Here is a 16,811-nt window from a genome sequence, read left to right as displayed (position 1 = left end):
AGGGGCCTATAGTCCAAGCTACTCAGCAGGCTGAGGCAAGAGAACACTTGAACCCAGGAGGCAGAGGTTGCAGTGAGCTGAGATCCCTCCACTGCACTCCAGCCTGGGCAACAGAGCAAGACTCTGTTGCAAAAAAAAATAAAAAATAAAAATAAAATGGCATGCCCTATTTGTAAACTCATGAATGTTAAAAATGTAGGCTAAAGTGGAACACACTACACAGGGGCAAAACTGCCTATGTGCCCTGATACTTGGACTTATGTTTCCTACTAAAATTTTTTTAACAATTTTTGTATTTTGTTACTAAGTGATAAGCCAGAAGTGGCTTCAAAATGGCATCTACAAACACTTCAAATAACACATTCCAAGTATGAATAGTCTTTGGTCTCTAAAAATAAAAAGCAATACTGGGTAGCACTGTATTTTCTCTTTTCAACATTACTTTTTGAAATATTACCAAGAACCTGTTGAGATACAGGGTGTTAACACAGACAACTTATAAAGAAAAAAAGTCACTTTAGGAAGCCAAGGCGGGCGGATTACCAGATCAGGAGTTCAAGACCAGCCTGGCCAAAATGGTGAAACCCCGTCACTACTAAAAATACAAAAATTAGCCAGGCACAGTGGCTGGCGCCTGTAATCTCAGCTACTTGGGAGGCTGAGGCAGAAGAATTGCTTGAACCCGGGAGGTGGAGGTTGCAGTGAGCCAAGATCGCACCATTGCACTCTAGCCTGGGTGACAGAGCAAGACTCCGTCTCAGAAAAAAGAAAGAAAGAAAGAAAGAAGTAGTTGGCTGGGCGCGGTGGTTCAAGCCTGTAATCCCAACACTTTGTAGGGTGCAGGGGGCCGAGGAGGGCAGATCGTCTGAGGTCAGAAGTTCAACACTAGCCTGACCAACACAGTGAAACGTCTCTATTAAATACAAAATAAAACAATTAGTCAGGCGTGGTGGCGCATGCCTGTAGTCCCAGCTACTTAAGAGTCTGAGGCAGGAGAATCGCTTGAACCCAGGAGGTGGTGGTTGCAGTGAGCTAAGATTGCGCCACTGCACTCCAGCCTGGGTGACAGAGTAAAACTCCGTCTCAAAAAAAAAAGACGAGAGTAATAAAAATCATGAACCAAATATTTAGAATCATTTACATTTTTATGCTCATCATCTAGTATTTCATTATCAATTTAACTTTCTTAATGGTTCTTGTCTCTAAACGTTGATCTATTAAATGAATTATTGAAACAATATGAATAAGAGTTAATAAAACACATGACTAAGATTAAAACAATATGAAACCTTCATGAACGGAAGGATTAAGCTGAATTATTAACTGGTTCTGGTACCACTATTTGTCTCATGCTCATTTGACATCTCTTCAAATTACCTCATTTTAAAGGAAGACAATTAAAATGTTTTCTCTTCTTCTAAAATAACAGAAGCCTTTTTACTACATGAACACCGTGGAACACCTTCTTGAGTCCGATTACTAAGGTGAAGAAACTGTTCTAGAGGGCAGTAAATGGTAAGCTCCAAAAATTTGTTCACAACCCCATCCAGCTCAATGTTTTAAAATCAAAACTTGGCCGGGCGAGGTGGCTCACACCTGTAATCCCAGCACTTTGGGAGGCTGAGGCAGGTGGATCACCTGAGGTCAGGAGTTGAAGACCAGCCTGGCCAACATGGTGAAACCCCGTATCTACTAAAAATATAAAAACTAGCTGGGCGTGGTGGTGGACGCCTGTAATCCCAGCTACCTGGGTGGCTGAGGCAGGAGAATCGCTTGAACCCAGGAGACGGAGGTTGCAGTGAGCTGACACAGTGCCACTGCACTCCAGTCTCAGCAACAGACTGTCTCAAAAAAATTAAAAAAATAAATAAATAAAAATAAAATCAAAACTTATGTGATCTGAAGAAAAAAAGTTCTAAATATAAATTTTCTTTAAAAATCAAAACTTAAAAAACAAGATGAAAACACTGAAGGCAAATTTCTCACACAGCTTTCAAGACCAAATCTAAGTTCTTTAAATGTTGTAACACTGTCCAGTAGAACTTCATGCAACAATGGAAATGTTTTATATCTGCAATGTCCAATAAGGAAGCCATTACACTCACATGTGGCTACTGAGCATTTACAATGTTGTTAAGGATAAAAGAAGAACTGGATTTTAAATTGCATTTACTTTTAATTAAATAAAATTTACATTGTCACATATGGCCAGTGGCTTTGTATAAAACATAGGTTTAGAATGTGATCTTACTCTGCTTCCAGACAAAAATGGAATAATCAGATTTACTCTCCTAACTGAAATAACTAAAAAACAGGCTAGAACAATAGGTTTTCAAATATTGACCAACAAGCAGCACAGGACAGTAATCCCTGAAAGGGGGAACAAATATAAACCCTACAACCGTCCCAGCTTATTGCCTGGGGATACTTTTCAGGCCAAAAAGCACAGGCAGGGAGAATCCAAAGCCTGGATTAAGCAGGGGGAAAGAAAAGAAAAATAAAAGCTCCCCTGAGTTGAGAAGACAGAGCTGGAAGCCAAGGCAGCTGGACTTCTCAGAGCGAAGCACAGAGATGACAGAGCTGCACAGAGAAAGAGGCCCAGAGTGGTATACCAGGTCACTCTGAGGTCTTCAGCTGAGTACTGATTAATTAGCACATGTGTGTAAACTACCAGAGAAGCCCCAGAAAGAAGCAGTGGAAACAATCCCCATAACTCACAGAAGTAGCAGAGTAATTCCTCCTTCCACTACCCAAAGTGAGAAATCCCACAAGGCATCAGATGAGCAGTCAAAAGGTTCCTGCCCTCAGTAGCATGGAAAAACTAGTCTCTAAAGGCTGCTGTGACTCTGCTAAACAAAAGCTTAAAAACAAGGCTTGAAAGGATCAAACAATCTCCAAGTAACTTAGCCTCATCCCAGAACAAAGTTCAAGAATATTTGTAGTACAAAAATATCCAGCAACAAGGTAAAACTCACAATAGCTGGAATCCAATCAAAATTAACCAGCCCTAGAAAGAAGCAAGAAAATATAACCCATGATAAGAAGAAAAACCAGTGCGAACAATAAACCCAGAAAATGAAACAGATGATAGAATTAGTAAACAAGAACATTAAAAATGAAAATTATATTAAGCCAAATGTGGTGGCTCACTCCTGTAACCCCAGTACTTTGGGAAGCCAAGGTAGGAGGATTACTTGAGGCCAAGAGTTCAAGACCAGTCTGGGCAACACAGGTAGACCCCCATCTCTACGAAAAATTTTTGAAATGAAATTTTTTTTTTTTTTTGAGACAAGGTCTCAGTCTGCCACTCAGGCTGGAGTGCAGTGGCATGACCTCAGATCACTGCAACCTCTGCCTCCTGGGCTCAAGCAATCCTCCCACCTCGGCCTCCCAAGTAGCTGTGACTAGAGGCACGCGCCAACCATGTCCAGGTAATTTTTGTATTTTTTGTAGAGGCAGGGTTTTGCCATGTTGCCCAGGCTAGAAAAATTAAAGTTATTGAAATGGTAGTTATTTTAACTATATCCCGTAAGTTCAGAAAGGTTTCATAAACCTACCAACAGAGCTTCAAAATACATGAAGCAAAAACTGATATAACTGAAGAGAAACTGAAAACACATACAGTTGAGATTTCAACTCAATAATTGACAAAACTACTAAAAGTCTGTAAGGATAGAGAAAATAATGAACAATGCTATCAACTAACTTGTGAAAATGTTTTTACTGACCAGAAACATTGTGAACTAACAACTGTTCTCTAACTGCCAAACAAGATAAGTAATCCTGACTCTTATCCAGGTAATAAGATTTCACAAAATAACTGAAGATCACAACATCATTAGAATTCTATGGTTCTGGCCAGGCATGGTGGCTCACGCCTGTAATCCCAGCACTTTGGGAGGCCAAGGCGGGCAGATCACGAGGTCAGGAGATCGAGATCATCCTGGCTAACACAGTGAAACCTCGTCTCTACTAAAAATACAAAAAATTAGCCAGGCGTGATGGTGGGCACTTGTAGTCCCAGCTACTCGGGAGGCTGAGGCAGAAGAATCAGTCGAACCCGGGAGGCGGAGGGTGCAGTAAGCCGAGATGGTGCCACTGCACTTTAGCCTGGGCGACAGAGCGAGACTCCGCCTGAAAAAAAGAATTCTATGGTTCTGGGCCGGGCGGGGTAGCTCACGTCTGTAATCTCAGCACTTTGGGAGGCCAAGGCAGGCAGATCACCTCAGGTCAGGAGTTCCAGGACCAGCCTGGCCAACATGGTGAAATCCGTCTCTACAAAAACACACACAAAAAATTAGCTGGGCAAGATGGCAGGAGCCTGTAATCCCAGCTACTCCAGAGGCTGAGGCAGGAGAACCCCTTGAACCCAAGAGGCACAGGTTGCAGTGAGCCGAGATCGCACCATTGCACTCCAGCCTGGACGACAGAGCGAAACTCCATCTCAAAAAAAATAAGAATTCCATGGTTCTGAACAACCTCTAGCGTACAAGAAAGGGTCTGGATAAATCCTTCATTCCTGAGAATTACAAACCCAAATTCTTACAGGAGGCAAATAGATAAAGCTCTAAAAAAGAAAAAGAAAAAAAAAAAGAAAAACAGTGGCAAAGGTTAGGTGTGACCAAGGGCAAACTGAAGAGGACATACTCCTACCACCAAAGAAAAAAGTCAATCTCTCAAGTCTAGCCAATGATGCTACGTCATAAGGGAATGCTTCCAATTCAGTGCTTCCACTGTTGCAAAACCTCATACTTTTCCAGGAAGTGCCTAAAATTTGGATTTTTATGTGAAGTCTAGGTTTGGAAACAGTAACCACCAATTCAGTTTTTTTTTTTTTTTTTTTTTTTTTGAGACTGAGTCTTGCTCTGTAGCCCAGGCTGGAATGCAGTGGCACGATCTCAGTTCACTGCAACCTCTGCCTCCCAGGTTCAAGCAATTCTTCCGCCTCAGCCTCCCAAGTAGCTAAGTAGCTGGGACTACAGGCATGTGCCACCACACCCGACAAATTTTTTTGTATTTTTATTAGAGACGAGGTTTCAGCATGTTGGCCAGGATGATCTCAAACTCCTGACCTCAAAGGATCTGCCCGCCTTGGCCTCCCAAAGTGCTGGGATTACAGGTGTGAGCCACTGTGCTCGGCACTATTCAGTACATTTTTAACAAAACTGAAAAAAAAAAAGGTCCGGAAACCAAATTCACAACCAAATTTATGCTCTAATCCAACAACCTCATCTTACAAACGAAACAGAAAAATTAATTTATTCAAGTCATCACAGAAGAGAACTTCATCTAACCATATCTAAAATACTATAGATATGGACACAAAAATCACCCTTTTAGAGAAAACCAAAACAAGGATGCTACCAGAATAACTTAGGACATTACTCTTTTTTTTTTTTTTTTTTTGCAGGGCAGAGGGAAGGGAAGGGGGAGACAGAGTCTCACTGTCACCCAGGCTGGAGTGCACTGGCGCAATCTCGGCTCAATGCAACCTTCACCTCCTGGGTTCAAGCAATTCTGTGCGCACCAGCACGCCAGGATAATTGTTGTATTTTTTGTAGAGACAGTGTTTCGCCATGCTGGCCAGGCTGGTCTCAAACTCCTGACCTCAGATGATCCACCTGCCTCAGCCTCCCAAAGTGCTGGGATCACAGGCGTGAGCCACCACGCCCGGCCAGGACACAACTTCTCAGAAATGACAAAGTTGTCTTCCAACATCGAAGGGCAAAATTTTATCAAAGGCTTTCTGAATTATTCCAGAAGACAAAAATAAAATCAATGGAGACAATTACATACAGAGAAGGTGACTTGGGCAAAATGGAAGCAAAAAAAAAAAAAAAGTTGTTCTAAAAGAGGTTATCAAAACAATGGCAAGGCTATTTTGCAGAATATTTAGCTCAATTACCACAACCATATTGCTAAAATCCCCGAAGAATTCTTTAACTAGGCTATCCTTACATTACTTCAAACCTAGACTGCCTCAACTCTTCAGGTTCCCCAAAAATCAACATCCTTCCTTACTTCATTTCTGATATGAACTAAATCACCTTTCGACTCCTTCAATTTTTCCCATGTGTCTGTATCAAACTGCCAGGTTTTGTCAGTTCTTCAACACCATTGTATAACTGTCCCTAGATATCCATGGGTGATTGGTTCCAGCATCTCGCTTGAATACCAAAATCTGCAGATACTCAAGTCCTTGATATAACATGACATAGTATTTGCACTTAACCTAAGTATAGCCTCCTCTATTCTTCTAATCAGGGGTCCCCAAGCCTCCAGGCCATGGACAGGCACCAGTCCTTGGCCTGTTAGGAACCAGGCTGCACAGTAGGAAGTGAGCAGGAAGCGAACTGGGTCCAGCAAGCAAAGCTTCACGACCACTCCCCATTGCTCGCATTACCACCTGAGCTCTGTCAGATCTGCAGCAGCATTAGATTCTCACAGGAGCACAAACCCTACTGTGAATTGTGCATGCAAGGGATCTAGGCTGCACACTCATTACAAGAATAATGCTTGATGATCTGTCACTGTCTCCCACCACCCCTAGACGGGACCCTCGCAGGAAACAAGCTCAGGGCTCTCACTAATCCTACATTATAGTGAATTGTATAATTAATTCATTATATGTTACAATACAATAATAATAGAAATAAAGTGCACAATAAGTGTAATGTGCTTGAATCATCCTGAAACCATCCCCCGAACCCGTAGAAAAATAGTCTTCCATGAAATCAGTTCCTAGCGCCAAAAAGGTAGGGAACTGCTGCTTTAAATCATCTCCAGATAACTCATAATACCTAAACAATGTAATACTATGTAAGTACTTGTTATACTGTAATGCTTAGGGAATCATGACCAAAAACAAGTCCATACATGTTCAGTACAGTCGCAATTTTTTCCCAAGTATTTTAGATCCAAGGTTGCTTGAATCCACGAATGCAGAACCCACAGATATGGAGGATTAGCTGTACATTTTATCAAGTATATGTTATGTGAAAGCACTGTGCTAGACATACTCACCAATGTAAGACTAGAAAACATCTCATTTAATCAATTCACAATGAGACAAGCCCAGCTATGACAAAGACGGCATAACACATTTCAAATTAAAATGTTATGATAACCATAAGAATGATCAAATGTTCCCTTTTCATTTTATGTTGTTCCCTTTCTTTTCACTCCCACCACTCTATTCAGGCCTCATTAAAGAATCCTCTTATTAGAGACTCCAAACAAACCACATTTGGCCGGTCGCAGTGGCTCACGCCTGTAATCCTAGCACTTTGGGAGGCGGAGGTGGGAGGATGACCTGGGGTCAGGACTTCAAGACCAGCCTGGCCAACATGGTGAAACCCTGTCTCTACTAAAAATACAAAAAAAAAAAAAATTAGCCGGGTGTGGCGGGCGACTGTAGTCCCAGCTACTCAGGAGACTAAAGCAGGAGAATCGCTTGAACCAGGAAATGGAGGTTGCAGTGGGCCAAGATCACACCATTGCACTCCAGCCTGGGTGATGGGGCAAGACTCCATCTCAAAAAAAAAAAAAAAAATTCACCTCTAAATTAATATTTTCTAAAACAATTTCAATCGTATCACTATCCTATTTAAATACTGTTTTTCAAATGCTTACAACACTGGTTTGCAAATCCTCATCCCAATCAAGATGGGCAGTTAAAATGCAGATTACAAGGGCCTGTCCACAGAGATTCTAATTCAATCAGTCTGGTGTAATGATTAGGAAATCTGGATTTTAATAAGCTTTTAGGTGATTTTGATTCAGGTGGCCTGTAGAATATATTTTTAAAAAAAAAAGAAAGAAACAGGTCTACAGGTTGAATGTCACATTCCTTAGCCTGGGATCAAAATGTTCCACACAAAAGGCTCCTGAATAACCACTATAGGGCAAGGGCTCTCCTACAAGGGCTCTTCATTCCAGATAAACCCAATTTACTGCTGTTCACATAAGCCAAAGGTTTTCTCCTTCAGGACTTACTTAAAAATGTCCACTAGGCCAGGTGCGGTGGCTCATGCCTGTAATCCCAGCACTTTGGGAGGCCAAGCTAGGGGATCACGAGGTAGAGAGATCGAGACACATCCTGGCCAACATGGTGAAACCCCGTGTTTACTAAAACTACAGTAATTAGCTAGGCATGCTGGGGCATGCCTGTAGTCCCAGTTACTCAGGAGGCTGAGGCAGGAGAATCGCTTGAACCCATGAGGCGGAGGTTGCAGTGAGCCGAGATCGCACCACTGCAGTCCAGCCTGGCAACGGAGTAAGACTCCGTCTCAAAAAAAAAAAAAAAAAATCCACTAACAGGCTGGGTTCAGTGGCTCATGCTTATAATCCCAGCATTTTGGGAGGCCAAAGCGGAACGACTGCCTGAGGTCAGGAATTCAAGACCAGCCTGGGCAATACAGCAAAACTCCATCTCTACAGAATATCTGAAAATTAGCAGGGCATTGATGGCGCATGCCTGTAGTCTCAGCTACTCAGGACACTGAGGTGGGAGGACTGCTGGAGCCCACATCAAGCCACTGCACTCCAGCCTGGGCGACAGAGCAAGACTCTGCCTCAAAAAAAAAAAAAAAAAGTATCCATTACACCATTTCTCTTGGCCCAACTCAAGTCCCACACCTACCAGATCTTACCAGACTGAAACAATCTCATCTGCCTAATTCTATAGTACCATACTGCCTGCCTTGAGCCATCATTTAAACCATTATTACCTTTTCAACTTATTGTAAGATGAAGGGCTGTGAATCAAACCTCTTTTCATCTCAGCACTAGGAACAATCCATTTAGGGAGTCCTTTCCCTAAGACAATGTCATCTTGCATAAACATACCCAAGTAGGAGCAAATATTTTAGAACTTTTATAGATTTTTCTTAGGAAAAGAGATCATACAAGCCTGGGCAACATGGCAAAACCGTCTCTACCAAAAAAAAAAAAAACACAAAAATAAGGTGGGCATGGTGGCGCACGCCTATAGTCCCAGCTAATTGGGAGGCTGAGGTGGGAGGACAGCTTAAGTCCAAGAGATTGAGCTGCAGTGAGCCATGATCATGCTACCACACTCCAGCCTGGGCAACAGAAGAAGACCCTGTCTCAAGAAAATTTAAAAATATATATATATATATATCAAACAGTTAAAAAAAACTAGATCTGATATATCTGCTGTCTATAGCTGAATTGTACCTGCCAAGAAAATTACTAACTACACAGTTCTTCCTTACCTGCATACTAGATGAACGTGCTCTAAAGAATTCTTCCCAGATCAGAAAACAGGTAAACAAGAAAAAAACTGTTAAAATAGACCCTGTTTTAACACCAATCATTAACCTCTGACCAAAGAGCTATTCAAAAACAAATTCTACAGAAATAAATACACTTTTATGGTTAATTTCTGAAACTTTACACGTACAAAAACGTTAACTGGTAAGTTTTCTACAAGTATCAACCAGGCCCGGGGGTGCACTCTTGTAGTTCCTGCTACTTGGGAGGCTGAGGTGGGAGGATCACCTGGACCCGGGAGACAAATGTTCCAGTAAGCCAAGATCATGCCACTGCACTCCAGCCTGGGCAACACAGCAAGACCCTGTCTCAAAAATAAAAAATTACTAACTTTTCTATCGTGACACATGAGGTTTGTTATAGCTTACATGCCTCTACTCAGTAGTTGGCCAATAATTGTTGGTTTACTTAAATGTCTTCCCTATAACACTGACCAATATATATGGGCCTGTGCCACGTGTCTTATTCTATCCTAGCATCTAGAACATCACAGGTGACCAATAAAGACATAGTACAGGTTACCGGGACTCACGCCTGTAATCCCAGCATTTTGGGAGACCGAGGCCAGGTGAGTTCAAGACCAATCTAGACAACACAGCAAGGCCACATCTCTACAAAAAAAAAATTTTTAAATTAGCCAACCACATATGGTGACGCACACGTGTAGTGTTAGCTACTCTGGAGGCTAAGGCCAGAGGACTGGAGTTTGAGGCTGCAGTGGGCTATGACTGCACCACTGCACTCCAGCCTGGGTGACCAAACAAGATCGTCTCCAAAAAAAAAAAGGGAAACATTCATGTTCCTGGGTTTGACCATGATAATTTCCAAATATCTCCAAGAGTAATATTTTTCCATTTAACATGACCCTCCAATCCTAACAGGATTTTTTATTGTATATATCAGACTTGTTACATCATTTGAAGAGTTACAAGTTTAATGAAAACCTAAAATCCTTAGGCCAAAATTTATCAAGTCTCATGTTATCAAAAGAAAAAAACAATTCTACTTTCTGATAAAGGAAGTCCAACATTTAGAACAGGAGCGAGAAATCGACACTTAAAAATAGTACCCATAGTGATTTTGTCTTGGTCACTTTCTGTGACCTAGAAAGTACAGTAATTCTCTACAGTAAGGCTATCCCATTCACTAGAAGCTTCAGAAGGTTTAAATATACAAACCAATTGAAAAACAAGCATGATAATCAGCTAATTAACATATCAAAGAACAATAATAACAAAACTGTAACTGCAGTGAATAATCTAGGTTTGACAATAATTGACCTGATAGTTTATAGTCTCTTCCCTCACCTCCTTCCACCTTTCTCTACTGTGCAAAGCTGGGATATTAAGTACCTAATACATGCCAGACACTGAATCTGTAGACTTGTTCTCATGGGTTCAAAAACTTTTTTCAGTCCGAGCAGGGGTGGTTCACACCTGTAATCCCAGCACTGTGGGAGGCCAAGGCGGGCGGATCACGAGGTCAGGAGTTCAAGACCAGCCTGGCCAACATGGTGAAACCTCATCTCTACAAAAAATACAAAAATTAGCTGGGCGTGGTGGCAGGCATCTGTAATCCAAAGCTACTCGGGAAGCTGAGGTAGGAGAATCGCTTCAACCCAGGAGGTGGAGGTTGCAGTGAGCCAAGATTCCACCACTGCACTCCAGCCTGGACAACAGAGCAAGACTCCGTTTAAAAAAAAAAAATTTTTTTTTTCAGGCCAGGAGCCACAGCGGCTTACATCTGTAACCCCTGCACTTTGGGAGGCCAAGGCGTGAGGATAGCTTGAGCCTAGGAGTTCAAGATCTGCCCAGGCAACATGGCAAGACCCTATCACCACAAAAACTTTAGCTGGGCATGATGGTGCATGCCTGCAGTTCTAGCTAATTAGGAGGGTGAGGTGGAAGGATTGCATGAATCCAGGAGTTTAAGGCTGCAGTGAGCTAGGATGGCACCACTGCACTCCAACCTGAGCAAGCACTCCAACCTGAGCAACACAGCAAGATCCTGTCTCAATAAAAAGTTTTTTCAAACCACTTAAAAATAAGCCCACACATAACACAAATTTGGAGAAACAAACTTGAAGGAGATAAAGGAAACTGGCAAAAAGTTAAAGCAATGCGCCTACACAGTAAGTAAAAGCCAAATTTCAACCTAACTGCAAAGTTTGAAGGGCTTTTTCCCTCCCTCACCTCTTCCTCTTGAGGCTGTCATAAACACCTACATGTAAGTCACTAGGCAGGAGAGAATGTGAAGCAAAAGAAATACAAAAATGTAAAAGAAAAAGGTGTCTTCCCTAAGAAGTTTATTATATATATCAGGAAAATCAAACTGATATAAAAACTGCACTGAAAGGAGTTATAAGTACCTTACGACTGGAACAAGAGAACAAAAATAACTTTTTAATTTTTTGAGCCAGAGTTTCACTCTGTCGCCCAGCCTGGAGTGCAGTGGCACAATCTCCGCTCAATGCAACCTCCGCCTCCCAGGTTCAAGCAATGTCTGGCAATGGGCCTCAGCCTCCCAAGTAACTGGGATTACAGGCACCCACCACCACACACAGCTAATTTTTGTATTTTTAGTAGAGATGGGGTTTCACTATGTTGGCCAGGCTGGTCTCCAACTCCTGACCTCAAGTGATCCGCCCACCTTGGCCTCCCAAAGTGCTGGGATTACAGGCACCTGACCAGAGGAAACTTTTCGCTGCAGTGAGCAAGGAAGACTTCACCAAGGAGGCAGGGAGTTGAGTTAGGCCTTTAGAAAAAAAGCAGTGTATTAGGCAGAAGAAACTTAAGAAAACAAAGATTTTTAAAAAAAGAAAAAAAAGGAAGATATAAAGCATGTCTGAAAGGGCAAAAACATCAATCCAGTTAAAACAAAAATTATGTAAAACCACAGTTGAACAAAAGAATGAAAAGGTAGTAGCGGGTCAAATCTACAGGACATGTTGAAACAAATTCCCTAATTAAGCATTATGACAGAATTAAACTTCATTTTTACATGTGTATTATTTTCGTGAAATAAGACTGCATGCACATCCACATATTAATTTGAATGCACGTATGCTTTTCATCTAAGGAAAAAAAGTCTAGTACGCACCTGGTACAAAGATATGTAAATGCTGGAGCTAAATTCAAATAACTGATTTTTTTTTTCTATCTCTTGATAACCACAGACTTATGTCCAAAGAGATGGGAGGAAAAAAACCTGAACCTACATCCCTATTACTGAAACCATGCCAGCTACTCAATTATAAGGGAGAAGCAGAACTCACAGATCTTCCACAGGATGATGTGAAGTAAGAAAGCCCTGTCAGAAAAATTCCCCTTAGGATGATGTGAAATAAGAAAACCCTGTCAGAAAAATTCCCCTTGTGTTGCCAAGACTGACAAAAAATAAAAATAAAAAAGGCTACAGTTGGACTTTTAAATGTAGTTTTATCTTTGATGCCATTATTTAAAGTCCAGGTTAGAACCTGGGAAAATGTTCAATTAGACCACCACTACTAACCGAAAGCTATTAATAAGAACTTAAAACCTCTGAGGTTCTTAATAGTTTTAGGATAGTGGTGGTCTACACAACTCAAAACTACCGTTTCCCTCTTAAATTAGAGAGCTAAGTCTCACCCATCTAGTAAACAGGTGACCTACCAGATTCTGCAAATGTTAACTGATAATGACATCACTCTCAAATGCTGTTTCAGCAGGACAGAGTGGGCCCTCCCTCTTTCCCCTACCTCACCAAAGTAGCACTCTACGGCCGTCACCAAAGGAAAAGAAAAAAAAAAGTGTATGGAGAAGGAAGTTATGGCAGCTCCATTTCCTCAGTCCTCAAACTATCAAAATATGTGAGGACACAAAAAAAAGCACTCCAAAAAAGCGGGAGTAGAGTGAGAGGTTACCAAGAAATCAAGCAAATTTTTTATACACCTACATTTGCAAAACTTAAGCTGAAAGGAAACTCAATCTAGCCGAAAATTCTCATTTTACACATCAAGAAACTGAGGCCCAGGGCAGTTAGGTGATTTGCCCGGGGCGACTATTCCTCTATATAGGTGTTAAGTGCCTGTTACCAGTCAGAGCAGCACTTAATGACTTACTCAGTTACTTAAATGTTTATGACATTAAGTACCTGTCTTGCAAAAAACACCACCACCTCTTCTGCACCCATTCAGTGTCTTGCTTCAGGATCTATATAGAGAACGCTGGATAAACCTCAAATGAATATTATTTCTCCCTTCAGCCACAACTGTCCCAAATTACTCTTCTTCCTTTATCTAATTTTAAAGAAAGCGGAAGCCTTAACGTGCCTGAATTTCCCAGGTTCTAACTAAACAAGTGGATCACCAAAACTTCAAAACTTCGGATAGACTATTAAGTAGAGCATACATATTACTGCTTTGCCAGTTGCCCTTTCCTTTGTATTAACGTCTCAGTCCAGGTTTTTCGAAAAGCAAGTAATTATTATACCTGCACAGTTAACACTCAAACTATCACTTTTGAGATATTTTCCTTAGACAATTTAGCATATCTCTTCTATCTTAAAAATAATTAAAAAGTATCCTACCTACCACGAGTTAATATTTTTTGAACAAACACATCTAAAATAACCCTCGACGAAGCCAAAGTGTGTTAAACCACAAAATGAAAACGTGGTAAGTAAAAATCCCACCAGTTAAAAAGCACTTCGAGTACCACCAGCCTTCCCCGGCTTGCTGTTAACCGTCAAACCGTCAAGGCATTTGGGGAGGAACCCGGGGGAAAGTTCCGCGTCGGGTTCTCCAGCTGTGGGTTCATCAGTTTAGCCCACCACTCCCACGTAACACCAGCTTGGGGAAATGCAAACACGCCACATGTGCATGTCTTCGTCATGTTTAACCACTTTTAACCGCTGTAGGTACGAAATCAGCTCCCGCGGCAAAGTATTGTGCATGCATGTTACCCCCACTTAAACCACTACCACCAGATGAACCGAGGCGAATCAAACCATTTTGAACGTTAACGCCACTGCACAAAGCGGTCTGAAAGGGTTCTCTGCCTTTCTGAAATGCCGGGCAAAAGTCCCTCGGCGAGTTTCAAAACTAATGACCGCACAGCGCGGCACAAATAACAAAAGCTTAATACCAACCACCAGGCCGTCGACCCGCTCACGTTACCACTGCCCAGAAGGCTTTTTAAAAACAAGCATTGAAAAGGGAACAATAAAAAGCATCTCACCGCAAACACAGCACGAAAGGGACTGTCGGAAGTAAGGCAGGAGCCTGTTAATCTCAGTAAACGCCTTGGGGTCTCCGGGGTCGTAGTTGAGCACTAGGCGGCTCGCGGAAATGTAGAGAGCAGTAGCATTCACGGGGTTCATTGCAGACACTTCGACACCAATGGCTCCCGGTTGAAAAGAAATTCCGGATCCAACTTTGTAAGCAGCCAGGGAACGATGGCGAATTTGCAACAATTCGGAAGAAATCAGAGCCGAACCATTGGCCAAACAAGTAACCAAAATCCGTGCAAGTTTGTGGAGCTGAAGCAATCCTCCCACACATGGGGCCTTGGCGCCCCTCCGTCCCTGAGACTTCCAAAAATATAAGAGAGAGAGAGAGAAACCAGCGTTCGAGTTCGTCCGGAGCGACCACAGAGCGCAGAACGCGGCGGCTTGGGCGCTCGGGGCGGGACTCGGCGCTCAGTCTAGCCCCGCGGCTCGGCGGGCGGCCTGCACTCGAGCTCCATCTCCGGACACGGAGGCGCCTCCTCAGGTCGAGCTGGCGGGCGCGGGAGCAGGCCCCGGCCCCGTCTGAGGCGCGACACGCTTCTCCCGGGCTGCAGAGCCTCTTACTCCATCCCAGTGCAGGGCGCGGAGGCGTCGGCGAAGGCAAGGACGACGATCGGGCGGCGGCTTCCCGGATCTAGTGCAAGACACCGCGGCGGCGACGAAGGTTGCTGTTGCGGCTGGCGGACGCCGCCGCCGCACTCTCCATATCGGACGCGGGGCCCAGACTGCGCCCTGGCTCTCCGCCCCGTAGGCTGCAGCCCGCAGTTCCCCGAGGTGGCGAGGCGGGCGAGAGTCCTCAACCCGGAGGGGAGGGCCGGGGAGGAAGTGCGCGGGCCGCCGCCGGCGGGCGGGAGGGGGCGGGGAGCAGGCCCGGCCGGGCCGCGGCGGCGCCCCTCGCTCCTCAGTCGCACACTCCGGGGTCACCACACGCAAGCGCCGCCCCCTCACTGCCCGGCCATCTTTTCGGCGCCGCACACACAGACGACTCCTCGACCGAGCACGACGGCCGCCGCCGCCCTCAGCGCCTTCCCGGCCGCGGGAGGCAAGCGCTCACACCGCCAGGCCCCGCCGCCGCCGCCCAGCGCACACAGCAAGGCCCCGCCGCAGGCCCCTCCCCCGTGCCTCGCCGCCCTCACCCCGACTCCACGCGCCACCCCAGCTCGGTAGGGCCCGGGCTGCTGCGGCCTTAATGGATCCCGCGGGCTGTGCGGCGCCTCAGGCCTCTGCTGGCGGCGACGACGACCGTTACCCCAACGGGCAAAGCCACTGTCATCCCCGAGACTCCCCCGCCGCCGTCGTCGCTAGCGCTCGCACGCATGCGCAGAGCACACTCTCACCCCTCCCCCCTTTCCTCCCTTCGCTTCCCTTTTCCCTTGCTTCTCCTCTAACAACCCCCTCCACAGCCTCCCAGAGCTACCGGCTCACTCCACGCATGCGCAAGCCGCTACCTAGCTCCGCCGCCTTTCGCCCTTACGCGTGCGCTTTGACCGCCCACCCAGAAAACCGGATAAACACATCAGCCCGCTCGCGCCAGTCCCTCACCGCTGCCAACCCACCCTGGGCTCACTGCGCATGCCTGGCTCTCCACTTCGGCTCTCAGAACGGAGCATGCTCTCTGCGAGCCGACAGCTCTCGCCGCCCCTCCCCCACGTGCTCTCAAATTCCCTCTCCCAGGCATGTGGGCTGTGGTGAAACATTCGTTAGCTGGCACATCCTTCCCCGGTGTGGGCTGCAGGCTTCCCGCATTACACTGCTTCTGTGCCCGCCAACGCCGGGGCCCGACTTGGTAGCGCCATGTGGCGCTCTGCACTGGCCTGAATGCGGCCTCTCGTCCTGACTGACCGCGGTGTGAGGAAATAGCCTCGCCAGGCCCCAAGCCCCGCCCTCGCGGCCTTTCTCCTGGAACGGCTCACCCCGACCGCGGAAAGGGCGCAGCCTGGGCCGGTTGGCTGGCTCTCGCCGAGCCGGAAAGATTGCTGCAGTGAACGTGGCTGCGCGCCCAGCAGGCGTGCAGACGGCTTTTGCCGGGTCGGGGCCGCGGTCCGCGCCTCTCTGCGGTGGTTCGCCGTGGAGGTCTCTAAGGCCCTGGCTGACTGTGTGTAAGCGTGGAGGCTCGAACCCACCCCCCGCGCGTACCCGTCGGACCCGGGCTGTTCCCACGGCCTCTGGTCCTTGGACTCGAGCGGCCTCGCCTTCATGGGCGCCGATCAGGACTTCACCGAGCTCTCACCGGAACAGAGTCGTGTTTTAAA

The 16,811-nt window shown here is 45.2% G+C and overlaps 1 protein-coding gene across 1 annotated transcript in view; it reads right to left on the bottom strand.

Moving 5' to 3' along the window:
- The window catches only part of MSL2 (MSL complex subunit 2), a 45,674-nt gene extending 29,793 nt beyond the window's left edge, over window positions 1-15,881 (bottom strand). Inside the window, exon 1 of the mRNA XM_003895076.3 lies at window positions 14,511-15,881. Within this exon, the coding sequence (XP_003895125.1) occupies window positions 14,511-14,652 (142 nt within the window). The 5' untranslated portion in view covers window positions 14,653-15,881. The remainder of the gene's footprint in view (window positions 1-14,510) is intronic.
- Window positions 15,882-16,811: the final 930 nt, after the last annotated feature.

The sequence above is a fragment of the Papio anubis genome, chromosome 2, assembly GCF_008728515.1.
Source record: "Papio anubis isolate 15944 chromosome 2, Panubis1.0, whole genome shotgun sequence".
NCBI lineage: Eukaryota > Metazoa > Chordata > Mammalia > Primates > Cercopithecidae > Papio > Papio anubis.
The sequence above is the reverse complement of the archived record's forward strand: the minus strand, read 5'-3'. Positions and strand labels throughout refer to the sequence as shown.